Genomic DNA, 16,838 nt, shown 5'->3' with positions numbered 1-16,838 from the left:
CACACAAGCTCCCAGGTGATGCAGCTGACCCAGGGACTGCACTTTGGGTAGGAAGGACCTAAAGAACAGCTGTGTGCTTAAGAGAGTTCCTGAGCTGAAGGTTTCCAGTTGGAGGAGCCTCTCTACTTGGGCTCAGGTTCCCAGAAGTGATCTGGGTCATTCAACCTCCACCTACTAATCCCCTGCCACATTCCTCTCCACATGCAAATTTATCTAGGGATTTGGTAAAGCTGAGATCACTCCTAAAGAATTTTATCTACATCTTTGTTCTGAGCTGGCATGGAGCACGCCTCCTCCTGCACATCGCTCCTTCTTGTCCAGAGTACTGTCACTATCTGAGGGATTACTGTCTACACCCCTTGTCTCAGAGCCCTGGTGCCCAGCACGAGCCTGGGCTTCTCTTCTACCTGCTGAGAGTGAGACCCTGGAGTGGGACTCACCTGGGCTGGAATCTGGACTCTACCCAGTATGGTCATGTCACTTTGGACAAGTTACCTCTCTGTGCCTCAGTTTCCACATCTATTGAACAGGGTTGTCCACTCACTGCAGTGTGGGGTGTAGGGCACCTAGCACATGGTAGGCACTCAATACATACGGTCAAAATAATATGCTTAGTGTGTTTTCAGGTGAAGTACCTCTAAGAAACAATTAACCTGGCTGTCAATTAACATGTATCATAGTGTCCAAAAATTCAGGAAATTTAGAAGTATTGCATCTGTTTAAACAACTGGACCCACTGCTTTAAATTTAGAGGCACTCTATCTAACAAGGCATCTTGAGATTGAAGAAAAACAAATTGAGCATATTATTTAAAAAGGTTACTAACATATTCTTTGAAAAGAAGCTTATCCCTTGTTTCTTGATTTTTGTAGTCACCCCGTTGCAATAATTGCTAAACTTTATTGATTACTTAACACAGACTGGGTATTATCCTAAGATAAAGGTGCATAGTGTCCCAACAATGCCATGGGGTAGGTACCTTAAAAAAAAGCTTTTTATTTTGAAACAGTTCTAGATTCACAGGAAGTTGTAAAGAAATGTACATGAGGTCCCCGGCACCCTTCACCTGGCCTCCCCCAAGGTTAGCATCTTACGTGACTACAGCGCAATATCCAGAGCAGGAAACTGACCTTAGTTTGATCCTCAGAGCTGATGTAGATTTCACCAGTTATATGTGGACTGGCGCGTGTGTGTGTGCATGTGTGTGTGTGGCTTTCTGCAATTTTATCACACGCATAGCTCCATATAACTGTCACCACAATCAAGACACTTAACTGTGCCAGTCATCACTAGGCTCCCTCTGCTGACCCTTTAGTCACATCCGACCCCTTCACCCCGCTCCTAACCTAAGGTATAGATACTTTAATTATCCTCGTTGTTCGTGTGAGGAAACTGAGGCACAGAGAAGTTAGCAACTTACCCAAGGTCATATAGCTAGAAAGTATTGGGTCTGGCTTTTGAGCTCTTTATCATTAAGAGGCTTACTGCGGGAGAAGGGGTTGAGGGGAGCAGGTGGGGTTGGAGTCTGCAAAGTCTTCCTAGAGTAAGTGTCATGAACTTGACCTTGAAGGGAGAAAGAACAACACCTGTAATGGGGGAGGGCTGGAACATAGGACTGCTGGGAACAGAATGGAGGGCTGGAGGACCCTGCTCCCTGCAAGACTGAATCCAGGTTATCACAGTTGCTGGCTGGAGCTTCTGTGACGTCAGGGATCCTTCCCTCTTTTATCTCCAGACTGCTTCTCTCCTAGATGTCTTTCCTTAGTTGCCCAGCAACCTGGCGATCAGCCCGGATTCCACCTCCAGCATCCGGTCCCTTGCAGGGTCTGGCCATTCTGCCTCCCAGCCATCCCCCATCCTCCTGACCCCTGCCTTGGTTCCAGTTTGTCAGTATCCAGTGTCTGCTGCTCTATTAGGGCAGCCCCCAGGTGCTTCCCTGGGCCCCTCACTACCCCCCACCCATCTGATCTCACTGTTGCCAAATGCGATCACACCTTTCTCCTGTTTAAGAGCCTTCAGGGTTTCCATATTGCCTACAACTGTCCAAATGCCTGAGCCTGACACACAAGGGCCCTCAGGATCTGACCCTGGCTGACCCTTCCAGCTTATCCGGCCACATTCCCCTTTCACCTTACACTCCCCCTACAGGACCACACTGCAGGGCTCAGGGCTGCCGCAGAACATTTGCACAACTGTGTGCACCTCTTTCTGTGCTCCTCCTCTGGGCCAGGCACTGAGCACGAGGCTGAAGTTGCAAGTGTGAATCAGATACAGACCCTGTCTTTGAGGAATGCTGAGTATGATGGGAGAAACATAACTGCCAGAAAAAAAAAAAAAAAGTCAAAAAGCAAAAAGAACTTTCAATAGTGTGTGCAAGGTGGGGGCCACAGAAGCAAGTGCAGGTTGGAATGGGAACCCCAAAGTGGGAGGAGGTGGGTCACCTGCTAGGATAAGCAGTGGCCTGGAGTCTAGATCTGTGTGCCTACCCCACTGCAGGACAGGATTTGTCCCAGAGTTCCCAAAGGCCATGGAAGTGCTCCACTGTGCAGACCAGATTGTGAGGTCAAGGAGTCAGGCAGAGTGTCATGCTGCAGGGGGAGGCTGAGCCAGTGCCCTGGAGTAAGGACCATGTCATACACTCTGGAAGCCAGGTTGGCACAGGCAGGCAGCTGTTGGTGGGATGCAAAAGGCTTTCTGACTGGCCTCATTCAAGAGAGGTGGCTGCAGTTTGACCACCTGATGGAAACCACAGCCTCAACCCGTAACCTCCAGGATGCAGCGCAGGGCACGCCTGTATCGGTAGCACTCCCCGTTGGCCTCCCTGGGGGAAGTTCCAGATAAGGACTCCTCTGCCATCTTGGGTTAGGATGTAGCAGAAGTAGTGACTCAAGGAGCACCTCTACAGCAATGCTGGAGTGTTTCTATCAGCAGGACCGAAGAGAGAAAACAGGGGCAGGGGTGACTTAGGGCCCAGAGCCAGGTGCTGGAGGAGAGGAATGCCAGTCTGGGGATGGGCTGGGGATCGTGCATGCTCAGTCCTGGGGAAGCTGCATCCCCTCTCTGGGTGTCAAACGTAAGAATGGGGATAAGGATGCTGATAAGATGTGGACCAAAATCATTCATGACTTGAGGCTCTGAGGACCAGTGCACTTGCAGGAAGAGATCCAGGGGTGCTAGCGGGCTGCATTCACAGGACAGAGCCCAGCAGAAAACAGAAAGTCATGTCCTGTGTCTAAATCCAGAAGTGCACAGGTAGGGTTGTCTTCACGGGCCTTCAGCCAGGGCGGGTGCACAGTGCCGTGCCCCCCTCTCCCCAACCCCCCCCAACCCTTGCTGCCAAGGGCCCTGTGCTTGGAATTTAATGCTCTGTGGTTCCTGCCTTAAAATTCTTAATAATTTTATCTTTAAATTTGTGTTTTGTTAAGCAGAGGCTGATGGGCCAATGGAACCTACCAGGGGACTGGAATCTTGTCTCTTCTGTGGTCCTGTCTCCTGCACCCTCCTGCTTCCAGGGAATGGGTTTCTTGGCCATGTCCTACCTCTTGGTGCCCAGGCTGCTGCCCCACATCCCCAGCCCTGCCCAGTGACTGTTGCCACCTTCCCCCATGCCTGGTGGAGGCCTGGGCACAGGCAGGGGAGTGCTGGACCTGGGCCCACATACCCCGAAGCGTTTTGGGATGGAGTAGAGTGTCCCTGCTCCAGACTGGCACAGGGTGGATGCCTTGGAATGGGTGGGTCTGTCACCCACCCCCAATCTAGTGCCTTGTGCATCTCAGTGTAGAGGCTGAAGACTCTCGGTGGCAGCTGGTCCACTGCAGGTGGGTGCAGCGGGCTGTGGGGGGGGGATATGCCTGGCTGGACTTCCTGGCCCAGGAGAAAACCTGCAGCTGGTGGGCATGTGTGTGGCACCCCTGGGTGCCTGTAAGGGTCTGCTCCCGTGTAACCCCTACCCAAGGGAGTGCACCAGTGGAATATCACTGAGTCTCCCTGGTGGCTGCCTCTAGGCCCACATGACAAAGGACAGCCATGCCTGCTCCTGCATCACGGCATTTCACATCCATCTGCGTGGCCACGAAGCCTTCAGTGTCCCCTCTCCATGGTGGGAAGCTCAAAGCTGCAGGTAAGCGTGGTAGCCTCCAGACTCCTCGCCATCTTGGCGACAGCACTGCTAACACAGTGCCCGGAACTGAAACCAACCTGGGACCAGCACCTTCTTCGTTTCAGACTCAGGTCACAGAGAACACAGAACGCAGCATATGGGCTCCTCCCTTCTGTAGCTGCTCACCCACTGTGCTCAAGATCGGCTCCATAATTTTGGGGGCCCAGTGCACAATAAAATTGTCCGTGTTCAAAAAGTAAGAAGAAAATGCCATTAAAGGTATTAAAGTTCCCGCCTTTCTTCTGCTACCTCTTGACCTGTCAGAGTGTGGTTCCTGGACCAGCAGCATCAGTGTAGTCCGGGAGCTCATTAGGAATGCAGAGTCTCAGGTCCTCCCCAGCCCCCACTTCTGGAATCTGGAACTGTGGGGATGGACCCACAGTCTGGGTTTTAACAAAGCCTCCAGGGGATCCGGGTAGACAGAAAGTTTGAGAACCACTGCTACAAAGCTATGATTAGTTGTTTTTTGTTGTTGTTGTTTTAAATCAATGGAACTAAAGAAACTGGAAATTTTATGTGAAGCTTGTTTGTATATGGCAGATAGAAGAACTGAAGGAACTGGGTGGTGGGAGAGAGACTGTTCTGTCGTCTGTGCTTCCGGGCATCTGCCTTCACAGCTGTCTCGCCTAGTAGGTGGTTTCATTTCTATTATCAGATGATGAGAGAACTCAAGTTATTGGTCCAAAGTCTCTCAGTTAGTGAGTGGTGTAGAGAAAATGTGAGTCTCAAACCTAGGCTTTCTCTCCCAGCTGTTCTCTCTTCCCCCTCTCCCTCCTGTCCTCCTTTTCTTTTGGGGGCACTGGCTGAGCTGGGCGGCTCCTGCACTGCCTGCTGTTGAGGCCTGCACTGTCCAACCTGGTGCCACCTGACACATGCAGCTGCCAGAGAGACGAAGATGCTGAAACGCTAATTTAATTTAATTGTAATTAACTTACATTTATGTTTAATAACTGATATTCAACTCAATTATTGAAAACCCTTTAAGTATGTTTGGAATAACCTGGATCTGTGAATCCACCTTTTCAACCATAAGTTTTACGAAATCTAACTGCAGATCAAGTACCTCCAATGAAAATTTAGTTCTGGTTGGAGATGTGCTCTAGCACAAAGTACTAATTTGGATTTGGAAGAAAAAAAGAACAATGTGAAATATTTCACTAATGTTTATTTTGATTACGTATTAAAATGATAATATTTTGGATCTAGTAGGCTAAATAAAGTACATTATTAAAATTAATTTCACCTGTTTTCTTTTTTTAAATGTAGCTACTTAATAGAAAAATTTAAATTACGCCTATGGCCATGCCACCCTGAACGCACCCTATCTCGTCTGATCTCGGAAGCTAAGCCTGGTTAGTACTTGGATGGGAGAAAAATTTAAATTACAAATGTGACTTGCATGGTATTTCTGTTGAAGAGTGCCGCTCTAGAACATGATTTTGGACAAAGAAATGAGCTGCAGGCTCCTCTTCAAGGACGTCTCTTTCCAAAGACCCCAGTGGGAGCTCCCCACCCCTGGTCCTGTGTTCAGGTCAGAGAAGTGAGGTTGAGATAGAAAGGCTGGATCTCAGGGCCAGTCGCTGTTAAGCAGCCACTCTCAAATTTGCCAAGTCTCCCATCTCAGGGGTGGGGATCGCTTGTGAACCTCTAAGCTCATTTCATTTCTATCATTACCCATCGTCTGGCACTCTGCAGGCAAACTCCAGCAGGGGCCGTGCGAGGTCAGGCTGAGCTGCAGGCTGGCTGGTACCAGATGCCGAGATAGGCGCTATCAGCATCCCACCCGCTCAGGCAGCAGCTAATGCGATCAGGGGTGCTCTGGGCATGTCAGGCACACGGCATCAGTCTCCTTCCATGGAGTAATCTGTGCCTGATGGCTCCCTTTCAAGGTCAGGCCTTAGTGATAGCAGGCAGCGGTCCTATCTGCTCCAACTTGCAGGCTACATAAGGACAGGCAGCTTCAGGACCCAGAGCAGCCGTAAGACTTGCTGGAACCTACTCTCTAGGCAAGCTTGGTTACAGAATGCCAGCTGGTGCCATTCTACTGGGGCAGGAAGACACCTCAGAGGTCACTAAAGCCAGATCTCTTATCTTACACATGGGGAAACTGGGACCCAGAGAAGCAAAGAAATCTGATCTGGTTGCCCTGGAGAGCTGGGGGCTAACTTGAGTCTGGAATCCACTTAAACAGGTCCCAAAAGTAAAGATGTGAGAGACCCCTGGCTTGACCCTGGAGAGCTCAGCACATGAGCTTGTAACTGCACAAAAAGAATCAGTTTGGCCTTAAGTGGCCTGACTTCTATGTTGCCTCTCACAGAAGTCCCTGTACCTCCTGTGGCAGTGTGGTCTTCTCTATCCACACCAGCTGGGGTAAGGGTGGGGACATACATAGTGGAGACGGCAGTGGAGAAAAGTGGCAGATCGCCCTCCCCCTCTCCTGTCTGGTCCTTGCAATCTCCTGGGTCACTCTACCTCGAAGGATCCTTCTAACATGTGGGTTTGGGTTTAACCATCCCTCCTGCCAGCTGGAGACCTGCAGTGACTAAAGTCCAAGCTTCTTTGTTCAACACCGAAGGCCATCCATGAGCTGGTCCCTGCCCACCTTCCCACCTGTATCCTCTACTCCCTGAGCCTCCCATACAGCAGAGCTCTTCAGGCCTCTGTGACTGGGGTACTCCAGCCCTGCTTTTGGAAAGGCCCTTCTCCTCTCTGCCCATCTGGAGATGTTTGCTTTTCTGTTGAGGCTTAGCTTGGCAAGACCTTCCTCAACCACCTGGGCAAGTCATGCCCTGCTGCTCTGGGCTCTCAGCCTGGGGACACCCCTGTTGGAACACTCCCCACACAGTACTGGAACTGTTCACTCACAGGTAATAGCTAAGCAGTGTTGTTGTCACCAATAATGATCAACTGTTAGAGCAAATGCAGGGAGGAGGAAAGCATATGAAAATGTCAGGTGTCTACTAGGAGCCAGGCACCGGGATCTCACAGAACCTTTTGCAACAACCCAAGGTGCTTGGCAATATTCTTATCCCCAATTTACAAGTGACAGGAAAGAGGTGTGGGGACATTCCATCCTGGGTGGCAGGGTCACGCTTCCTTCCCATTCTCCCTGAGTCTGGCTTGCAGAGATGGGCCGTTTGGAGCAACACTGATTAGTCCAGACCCTGTGGGGACTTTTATGCCCTGCTGGGAGTGCGCAGGAAACAGGCACACCAGGGAGTCGGCGCCTGGGACTGCCCTCCCGAGCTCTCCCCGGACCTTCCTTCCTCCACACAGACACCTCCTGCCCTGGCAACATGCGCATCTGTGTGTGGCATGCCTGGACACAATGGACCGCACCTCTCTGACTTCCACAGAGCGCAGTGCTCACTTTGCTTGTGTCTCAACCCCCAACACCTGGCTGGAGCTGAAAACCCAAGACCTCAAAGCCATCACCGCCCAGGCCTACTGCCCGCAGGACATCCATGCGGTGTTTGGGCAGCAGGTGGGAGGCCCCAAGCAGCCTGGTGGGAGGAGGAAGCCAGGAGCTTTGTGGGACAGCCAAGAGGTTGCCAGACCTCTGATGGGTGCTTCCACCAGGGTCTCCAGTGCTTGATCTTGAGAAATATGGTCCATGTGGCCCAAAGCAGACAGGTGCTCAGTGATGGGAACTGGGCCCAGACTTAGAGCAGCTGTTCTACTCTCCATCTTTTCCTTCGCCAGAGAACTCTCCTGTTCCCTCGGATCCAGGGTGGCCATTCACATCTCCCTCTGGCTCACCCTCAGCCCTGCACCTGCGGTCCTTGCACCCCCAGCAGGAGACGCGCCCGAGCCCTGGCGATCATGATCTCAGTGCACTGCTGTTGGAAAGGCCCCCATCCTGGGCCCCCAGTGTGGCTCTGCAGAAGGGACTAAGGCCAGTGATGTGACATTCAGCCCCTCCAGAGATATAGTCACGGACTGTGTCTGGGGCTGCAGACATTTGACAGATGGCTCTGAGTGACATGCCACCTGGGGCTCTTCTCCTGCCCTGGCAATGTCTGGCCTTGAGAGCCCTTTGAAAGCTGTCTGTCCCTTGCAGCCTTGACTCAGGGAGCCTCTCCCTTCCTGAAGGCATCCAAGTTCCTTTGAGGTCTCCTTGCCCCCACCATGTAAAGCCTTGGTGGGAGGGTCCATCCAGGTGCCAAGCAGAGAGGCCTCTCCTCACCACCGTGGCATTAGGAGGGGCAGGCATGTGGCCTAAATGGGGCGAAGGAGACTTTGGACCTCCAGTGAGTGAGCAGCCACGCAGGGAATGAAGACTTAGGCGGGGCTCAGGCTTCCTGCACAGGGCACCAGCCAACTCGCTGCTCCTGGCCGCCGAGGGCTCTGCTACCTGCTCCTTCCACACATGGCTCCCCAGCTTCCTGTCAATTCTGTGCGGCCCCTAGACTCCTGCTCAACTTTCTCTTTGCTGGAGTCAGGCAGAGCAGGCTTCTGCTACCTGCCATCAGGGACTCTTGTAGGACATACCCAGCAATGACAGAGGTGACAGCCCAGCCGGTTACTGATCAGAGAGACTTAAGGCTCCGGCCTGAATCCTGCCATTGACCCACTTGCTTCCCTTTGGTAGCGTCATGCTAATGCCAGAAGAGGGGCATTAGTGACGAGTTACAATGTTTTACTGACGACCTAACTTGCCACATCAAATATGAGTGTCTCCTGGGGACTGGCCTGCTCTGTGGTCTTAGCAGCTCTTTTTGCCCGGAGTGCCAAAGCAGGCTTCTCCACTCTTTGCCCCCTCTTTTCGGATTTAGAGGGAGGCCTAAATCTCAGCCTGGGGCCAGATGCCCCCATTGCCCAGAAGCCCGAGTGGCCAGGAGGCCCATGGGATCAAGTCTGCAAGGGAAGACAGCTTTCAAAGGGCTGGAGGCCTAGGGTTTGCCAGGCAACTGCCCAGGCAAGCGAAGAGCCCCAGGTGGGCAGGATGTGCAGGGCCCCTTCCAGCCCCCACCTGGGGCCTGGCTCCTTCAGGCCTGGCTGAGGGAGCCAGCCTCGGAGTACTGACAAAGAGCAGGGCTCAGATTTGAGCTGGCTCAGGCCGCAGCTCCATCCCTCACTGGCCACAGGATCCTCGTGAGTTAGTGAAGGTTAGTCCTCGGAGGGCAGCAAGCATGAGCGTGGCTCAGCTTCGTTCCTTACAAAGAACCTGGTAAATGCTTAGCCCACTGGCACCCACCTACACCTTGGTTTACAACCTCAGGAATCACAAATGTCACATTCATTACGAAGAAATCATGTTAACTCCATCTCTGAGTCCTGCTCTCCCAGGCTGGCAGGGAATTCAGTCCCAATCACTATTATCTAGGGGATGGGGCCACGGGGGACGATTTCTGTCTTCTGCATGGGGTGGGGCAGGGGGGGCACCACCCTACCCTGAGGCAAGGGGGACCAAGGCCTGGCTTGCTGCTTCTAACACGGAGAAAAAAAAGGGCCTGGGAGATGGAAGCACAAACCAACATCTCAATCCATTGTCCAACCCGCCTCCTCCACAGCAATAATTATTACTGTTATTAAAGCATTGGCATGCATGTATGGGCTTGATGAGGACAGGGGCTGTGTCAGTCTTCTTCACAACGTTATTCTGTCAACCGAAATCAAGGCTGTCAAGGCAGAAATAATTTTGTAAAGTTTATTGGGAGCCGAGTGTGAAGATCAACCCAGGAAACACCATTGGCAGAATCAGAGAAGGGCTCTGAGGTTTATATCAAATAACCAAGGTTTTACAGACAGAAAAGGCTGGAGAAGGCAGAAACAAAGAGCAAATACTGGATTGGTCACTTCAAAGTTACTTTCCCCATAAAGTAGGGACAGGCAGACAGAACAATAGGAAAATAACTGATGAGTTAACATCAGGTGACTTCAGGCTGTCTCTCTTGTGTATGGATTAAAGCAGAGGGAACTTCATTATCCTGTGTATTGAAAATTTAAACTGGCCTGTTGGGAAATTGGCTATTATCTCTTTCTCCTGACTTCTGGAAAGGTCAGACCACAACCTAAGTGATGTGGAATTTAGCAGGGGTGACTCCAGTGTGAGTTTTAGTCTGGTGGTCTGGGACTTAGTGCAGGAACTTGGTCCAAAACAATGGCCTTCGATCATTTTTGTTTAACACTTCCAAGGTGCTTGGTAAATAGGTAACTGAATTTTAAGTAAGTAATGGAAGCATCGGGGGTTAAGCTCATCACCACAATAAAAATGATCCTGTGTGGTGGGGGGAATGAAGCGGGGCAGTGGTTCCCAACATAAGCAGGTGGTGAGGCGGCCCCTGGGGCAGAGAAGAGGGAGACTTAGACTCGCAGGGGAGTCAGTGAGAGGCCTGGGTTAACTGGGCTAGGCAAAGCCACCACCAGTGTTTCAGTAAGAGTAATAATTACTATTAGAGGCAGCTTCTGCCCCAGACGCTCTCCCCCTCCAGGCCCTTCCTCTTTGCCTGGCCGACCCCAACCTTACCTTCAGGGAGCGGGGCTGTTGCCCCTCTATCTACCTGTCCCAGAAGCCTTTTTTGTCCCTGCGTGAACTTGGGTCCCTTCCTCTGTGCTCCCACACTGCCTGTCTCTTTATGCCCCCTAGCACTTCTCACCCTGTGGGTCAGTGTCTGCTTTTCTGTCCATCTCCCTGCCCCTGTGGGTCTGTGAGGGTGGAACGTGTCCCCATGACTCTTAGGTAACCAGTTCATTGAGCAGTGTGGCAGGGCTATGAGGGTACATCAAGTCTGTGGAAAAAACAGAATTGAAAGATAACAATCTCTTCATGAACTTTTTGAAGTGCCCTTGTGCTGACTGCTCATCACACAGCCTCGGCTTCCTCCTGGAAACAGCTGAACTGCCTTTCCCAGACCTCCTGCTCTGAGGCGTGGCCGTGTGACAACGGGCTGGTGGGGGCTGGTGGAGCGGACGCGGCCACAACCAGGTGTGGGCCAGCTCCCTCCCAGGTAGGACGGCGGCCTGTCCCGGAAGCAGCACCAGGTGCCCTCGCAAGCCACAGGTTGCAGATGTGGGAAGGTGCTTGGAAAACCACTGGCCGCCAATCAGGGGCATTCATTTTTGACTTTATGTAAAAGACAAATACATTCTCTTGTGTCAAGATTTGGGTGTTGGTACAGCGGTTAATCTACCCTAATACAAAGAAGCTAAACTCTTTGGAGAATAAACACGAAATGGTCCTATTTTCCCAATAACTATCCCCGATACTTCCCCACCTCAACTTTGAGGAGAAGCTCACTTGATTTCACCCAAGGTCTGGAGTGTGTCTGTCACTTTTAGTGACTTGCACAGTCTCATTTAGGTTTCCAATGCTTGATCTGTTCACTACTATGTGGTTCAAAGCCCTTTTTGTGACCGTCCCCTCTCCCCCCAGCACTGTAGCCCTCAGGGTCTGGAGCGACACTGGAATACGATGAGGGTTGCCTTTCCCAGATTCTTCTCTGTACTGGATGGAGCCTGGGCACAGGGGTGGGAAGGAGGCAGAGGAGCCCATGCCATCTGTCGTGGAATTGGCAGGTCTCTCCACTAGGTGGCACTCACGGTATAATTTTCCTCATATTTTAAATTCTATCTTGAAAAATTCACTTTTTATACCATTGAAGAGCACCAATAGACCTATGACAAAATTTCTGTGGCTGGTTTCACGCATGATCATATTTGGAGTCTGTCACATTTCCAGGAGTTGTCCCCTGCCCAGCCGAGTTTCCTCTTGGCCCGTGCACATTCCCCAAGGGGTTGTGTTCAACACAGGGACACTTGCATGGCCCTCAGGGATGCTTCCGCTCTTGCTCCCAAACAATTGTCTACAACTCAACTGATTACCTCGCCTAGAGCTCAGGAAGAAAATGTCCCCTGAATCCCTAAGGGCGAGACTGTTCAAGTCCTGCTCACCGCAGGGTCCCTCAAGGTCAGCTCAAAGCCGCAGATGCCAGAGGTTTACAGAGTTGGAAGTGAGTGGGCTCCTCGGGCCTTGTGAGATTGAATGTTGCTCTGGTTTAAGGTGGGGTTAGTCCAGGTCCTGGGGTCAGGCTGACCTGGGAGGGTCCAGGCTCCCCTACCTGCCTGCTGTTTGACCTCAGGAGATTTGCCTAACCTCTCTGGGCCTGAGTGTGCTTCACAGACCATGAAGGGAGGGGAGCTTCCCAGCTGCAGCCAGAACCAGGCTCTGGCCTCCCAAGTCTGACCTTACTGGGCTTATAGGAATCTGGAGTCCCTGGAAGGAGGGGAGGGGAGGGAGAAGAATCACTCTAGACCCTGGGCAGCACCCATGCTGTGTAGTGCTCTGTAGATGAATGTGCAGCGCTCCCCAAAGGCTGACTAGACCCGTCACTGCACACCACCTGTCCCGCGCTCCCTGAGCAGTCTCAGCAGCTGCTCGTCTCTGCCCCAAGGCCTCTGGGGGTGGCTGTGTGTGCAAAGGAAGGAGAGCAGAGATGGGCAGCTCCAGGGACCCCCATGAATCAGTGCTCACCCGGGCCTTTGCTGCTGTGCTTGGGAGAAAAGGGTTAGGGAGCTTTCCTTCCTGTAACCAAGTCCCTAGATCTCCCCAGCCCAGGTGGGAAAGATGCTAGAATCTGCACAAGGCCTCAGCCAGCCAGGTAGGCGCACCTGTGTTGGAGGGCAGCTGAAGCGTGTGGCTTTGGAAGCCAGACTGCCCGGCTTCAAGCCCAAGTCCTCTGTTATCTAGCTGGGTGTCGCTGGCAGTTGCTTACTTTTTCTAATCCCAGTGTCCGTTTTTATAAAATAGGTGTAAAAACATCCCTCACCTTGGAGGAATGTTTTGAGTACTGTGGTAGGCAGAGTAATGGCTCACAAGTCCACGTCCTAATCCCCAGAACCTGCGAATATGTTACCTTATATGGCAAAAGGGTGTTCTCCCTGCACCCCAACCCAGTCAAAGAAATCCTTGTAAATAGCTCTCACCCAGATAAAAAGCACATAGGTGATGTCCGCTGTGTGGTCCTTTGGGGCACATACTCAGTGCCTTTCTGCATTTATTATTTATGGCTGGAGTGTGTTGACCTTGACCTTCTAGTTCTGGCATTGCCTCGCTGCCCCCTCCCCAGCCCTCCCTCCCACGTGCCCCCCAGACGCAGGGCGGTGCCTAACTCCCTGCCCCTAGTTTTATCTCTGTCTTCCTCGCAGAAACTTTTACTCCTGTTCCCCAGTCAACCCAACCTCCGTTTCCTACTCCATATGTCAGGCTCTCTGTTTCCACCTTCTAATGTGCAGTTTTAGTGCCAAGATTCTTGCAGAAGAAAAGGAATACCCAAGTGAAACCACAGGTATCTGTACTTTAACTATGCACGGGGAGTGCACTTGGGGAGGGGGTTCCTGCACTTCAACTTCAGCCTGTGCTTGCTGGGAATCCCAGTGCATACAGGGCAAAGGTGGTCATGCCCCAGGCTTGGGTTTGCCCGCTCCTGCTCCCAGTGGGCCACTGCTTGCTGGCCTAAGCCTGGGCGGATCCATCCCTCAGTGGACAGCCAAGAGCCAGGTCATTTCATCAGAGTGGTTGGGGTGGCCCAGACTCCTCTGCAGCTGTCAACTTAGTGGCTCGCAGACCCCAGTGAGGCCCTTGCACACTCGGTTCACAGCCACAGCTTCCTAGAAGGAAGGCTAAATGCAGCCGATGCCCTTGGTACCCTGCCCAGACCCCCAGGCACTCACTGCTCCCATCACACTTGCCACCAGCTGTTGGCCTCCTTTCTCAGGCACCCGCAGCTGCGCTCGAGGCCCTCTCTGTCTGCAGGGTGTTTGGTCCATGCACAGGGCAGGCCCGAAATGCAGCAGCATGAACTCCACAGGGAGCTGCCCCGGTGACTGGCTGGTGGGGATCCCCTGGCCTCCTCACTACCTGGGCGGACACTCTGAGGCCTGTACCGCTCAGGCTCCAGAAGCCTAGGTGCCCACAGCAGCAATCTGCTCACTAGCAGGTCTGGCTGGCTCTGCTCCCTCCCTGACTCCCTTCCCGATGTTTTCTGGGACCACCTCCTGAAGAAACTGCTCAGATCCCCAAACTGCTCAGATTCTTGTCTCAAGTTCTGCTTTCGGGGGAAGCCAAAATAAACAAAGCACCGGCTGACTGCAGAACTGGGCCTGCTGCAAACACACTGGCTCATCTGCAGGACACTACTACAACCACGTTGTAAAATTCAGAACTTTGAAAAATTGCTTCTAACAGTTAACATGACAGCCGTTCTTTAGGCTAAGTTATTTCCCTTCCTCTCGCCACATCCCAGTTCTCCTTTTGGGACTCGCAATAAGCCTTATGCTAACACCCTGACTCTGTGCGAGCGTTTTCTCTGTACCTACTTCCAGGTGCTGTGTTTGTGCCTTCCCCTAAGATGTCCCTGTTGACTGGTTCCTTCCCTTATGTTTATCGTGAATTTAAACATCCACATTTTTTTCTCAACCAAAAGCTAATTAGCCAGATAATTGATTGGCTTTCCTCATGTCTTCTCCAATGTGCAGTATCCTCTAGATTTGGCCCACATTTCTGAGTTGCGCTTGGAGACAGCACTGGTGCTCCTGCAGGAGGAGCATTGAGAAGATCCACCTGCCTAGGTCAGGGTGCTGTGCCACAACACCCTCTCAGGGCCACCAAGGTCTCCCCAGCACAGAGCTGAAAGGTGCTCAGGCCTACCTGGGGTGATCTCAAAGAGGTGCTTCCCTGGGTCCTCGGGGCCAGGAAGAAGTTCGGTCACCTGGGTCCCTTGCAGAGAAATAAATCCCTAAAATGGAGACAAACACAAGCACAGGGAGCATGAGATGGCTGGAAAGAGCTACTGTTGTCAGGGCCCCTGGAGAGCAGAGGGCAGGGGCCACAGGGTCAGAGGCTGAGCCCTCCCTGGGCAGTCTGGGTGCCAGACTGGGAGGAGCACATGCCTCCTTTCCAAGACAGGGGGCCAGGCACGGAGGAGGCCCCTGCACAGGGCTCCCAGGTGCAGCGGGTAGGTGCTGCTGCCTGCACATACGTGGCTGAGGAGCTCTACCCACAGGCAGGGCCAGGGCTGCCGGAGTGAGGCATGGAGAGGCAGGTCTGGAGGAGGAAGGAAGGCTTGTGCTATCAGTGCCCTTCCCTTGTGCCCACCTGCAGCCCTCCTGGGCCAGCAGGGATGATGCTGCTGAGGGTGAGGGAGAAGAAGCCTGGCCTGGCATACTGAGGTGATGGGGGAAGCGTCACCAGATCTGTGAGCCCGGTTCTGCCACCTGCTGGCTGGCTGGGTGAGATGTCACTTCTTACCTGTCAGGTGGGAGTCAGCTGCTGTGCAGGAGTCACCCAGCATGGACAATGCCATATGCTTAGCGTGCATGTGCATACATTACAAAGGGTGGGCTCCACCCTGCCCTCTGCTGCTGAATTCTGGGGGCAAGAGCATGGGGGTAGGGATGGTGAGCTGGCTCGGAGACCCAGTCTTGCACTACCAAGCTGCGTGACCTCAAGGAAATCACTTAATTTCTCAGAACCTCAGTTTCCATGTCTGTACAATGGGACTCTTACTTGTCAGGGGAATTGAGATGCCAGATTCCCATTCGGTGAGTCCTACTCAAGGGGATGAAGTGTTGTCATAACCACCGTGATTTACCCTTCCCCAACCCCCAGGCTTGGCAGGGTCTCCTTTCTCCTCCTCCTGTGGGTTAGGGACTCAGATCTCTGCTGAGGCCTTTCTTCATTTCTTTCACGCTGGTTTTGCTCAGCTCAGACTGCGGGTGGCTTGACTACACATTGTTGGTTCTCCCCATGGGAAATGCACTTTAAATTCCACCCCTGCAGCCAGCTGCCTGGGTTCGAGTGCTGGCTCAGCTATGGGTAAGTTGCTTCACCGCTGTGAGCCCCTGCTTCCTCATCTGTTAGACAGGAATGACAGTGACACTTCATGGGCTGAGTGAGCATTAAGTGAATTAGTGCTTGGGAAGTCCTTGGAGCATGCCAGGCAGAGTGAGAACTGTGCGAGTGAGTGTGCGCTGAGTGGCTCTCTCCTGTTACTGTAAGGCGGGCTCTGCGCAGGTGGGGAGCAGCACCCCTGCGTCTACACTCGCTCAGGTGAGGGGCGCAGTCCTGCACTTTACCCAGGCCACCCCCAGCCCCCACCCCCACGTGTGCTCACAGAGCACACCTCTCCCCACCCCCGTCTTTTCTGGGCAAACCCTGGCTTTAACAGGGTGACTGGAGTCTCCCACGTGGCTACTGGAGGCTAGTGCTGCAAAGACACACAGAAATGCCTTTTTTCATTTAAGCCATGTCTTTACCCACAGACACTTGCTTTAGAGAAATTACAGCAATAAACCAGAGAACCAGCCAGTAATCACTGTAACTGAATTAACAGTTACTTTCTTGCTAAGGGAACTGGAGCTACCGGGAATAAATTAGGACTGCAGCCCCAGGGACAGGGGAACGTGCCCATCAGAGGGCATGAACCAGATGCACGCTGGCTGATGGGCTGAGTGTCAGGCATTTGCTATTTCAGTAACTGGATCTCTGTGTAATTCCGGGTACTTTGCTTTTTATTTTTTTCCCCCGTCTGTGCCTCAATATCTGTTATCCATAAAATGGGAGAAACTATATTGACATTGACATTACTTTCTACTCTAGCTAAATGGAAAAGCAGTAATAGCTTCTGTTTACAGGCCTTGTACTATATTCCCGGCTCCTTCCTAAATTACTGAATTGGAT

General features: G+C 52.4%; 1 protein-coding gene across 1 annotated transcript in view; it reads right to left on the bottom strand.

Annotated features, from left to right (window-relative positions):
* The window catches only part of ARHGAP22 (Rho GTPase activating protein 22), a 144,229-nt gene that overhangs the window by 95,888 nt on the left and 31,503 nt on the right, over window positions 1–16,838 (bottom strand). Inside the window, exon 4 of the mRNA XM_063087771.1 lies at window positions 14,808–14,895. Within this exon, the coding sequence (XP_062943841.1) occupies window positions 14,808–14,895 (88 nt within the window). The remainder of the gene's footprint in view (window positions 1–14,807; window positions 14,896–16,838) is intronic.

This window comes from Cynocephalus volans, chromosome 2, assembly GCF_027409185.1.
Source record: "Cynocephalus volans isolate mCynVol1 chromosome 2, mCynVol1.pri, whole genome shotgun sequence".
Lineage (NCBI taxonomy): Eukaryota > Metazoa > Chordata > Mammalia > Dermoptera > Cynocephalidae > Cynocephalus > Cynocephalus volans.
This window is presented reverse-complemented; position numbering and strand designations above follow the sequence as displayed.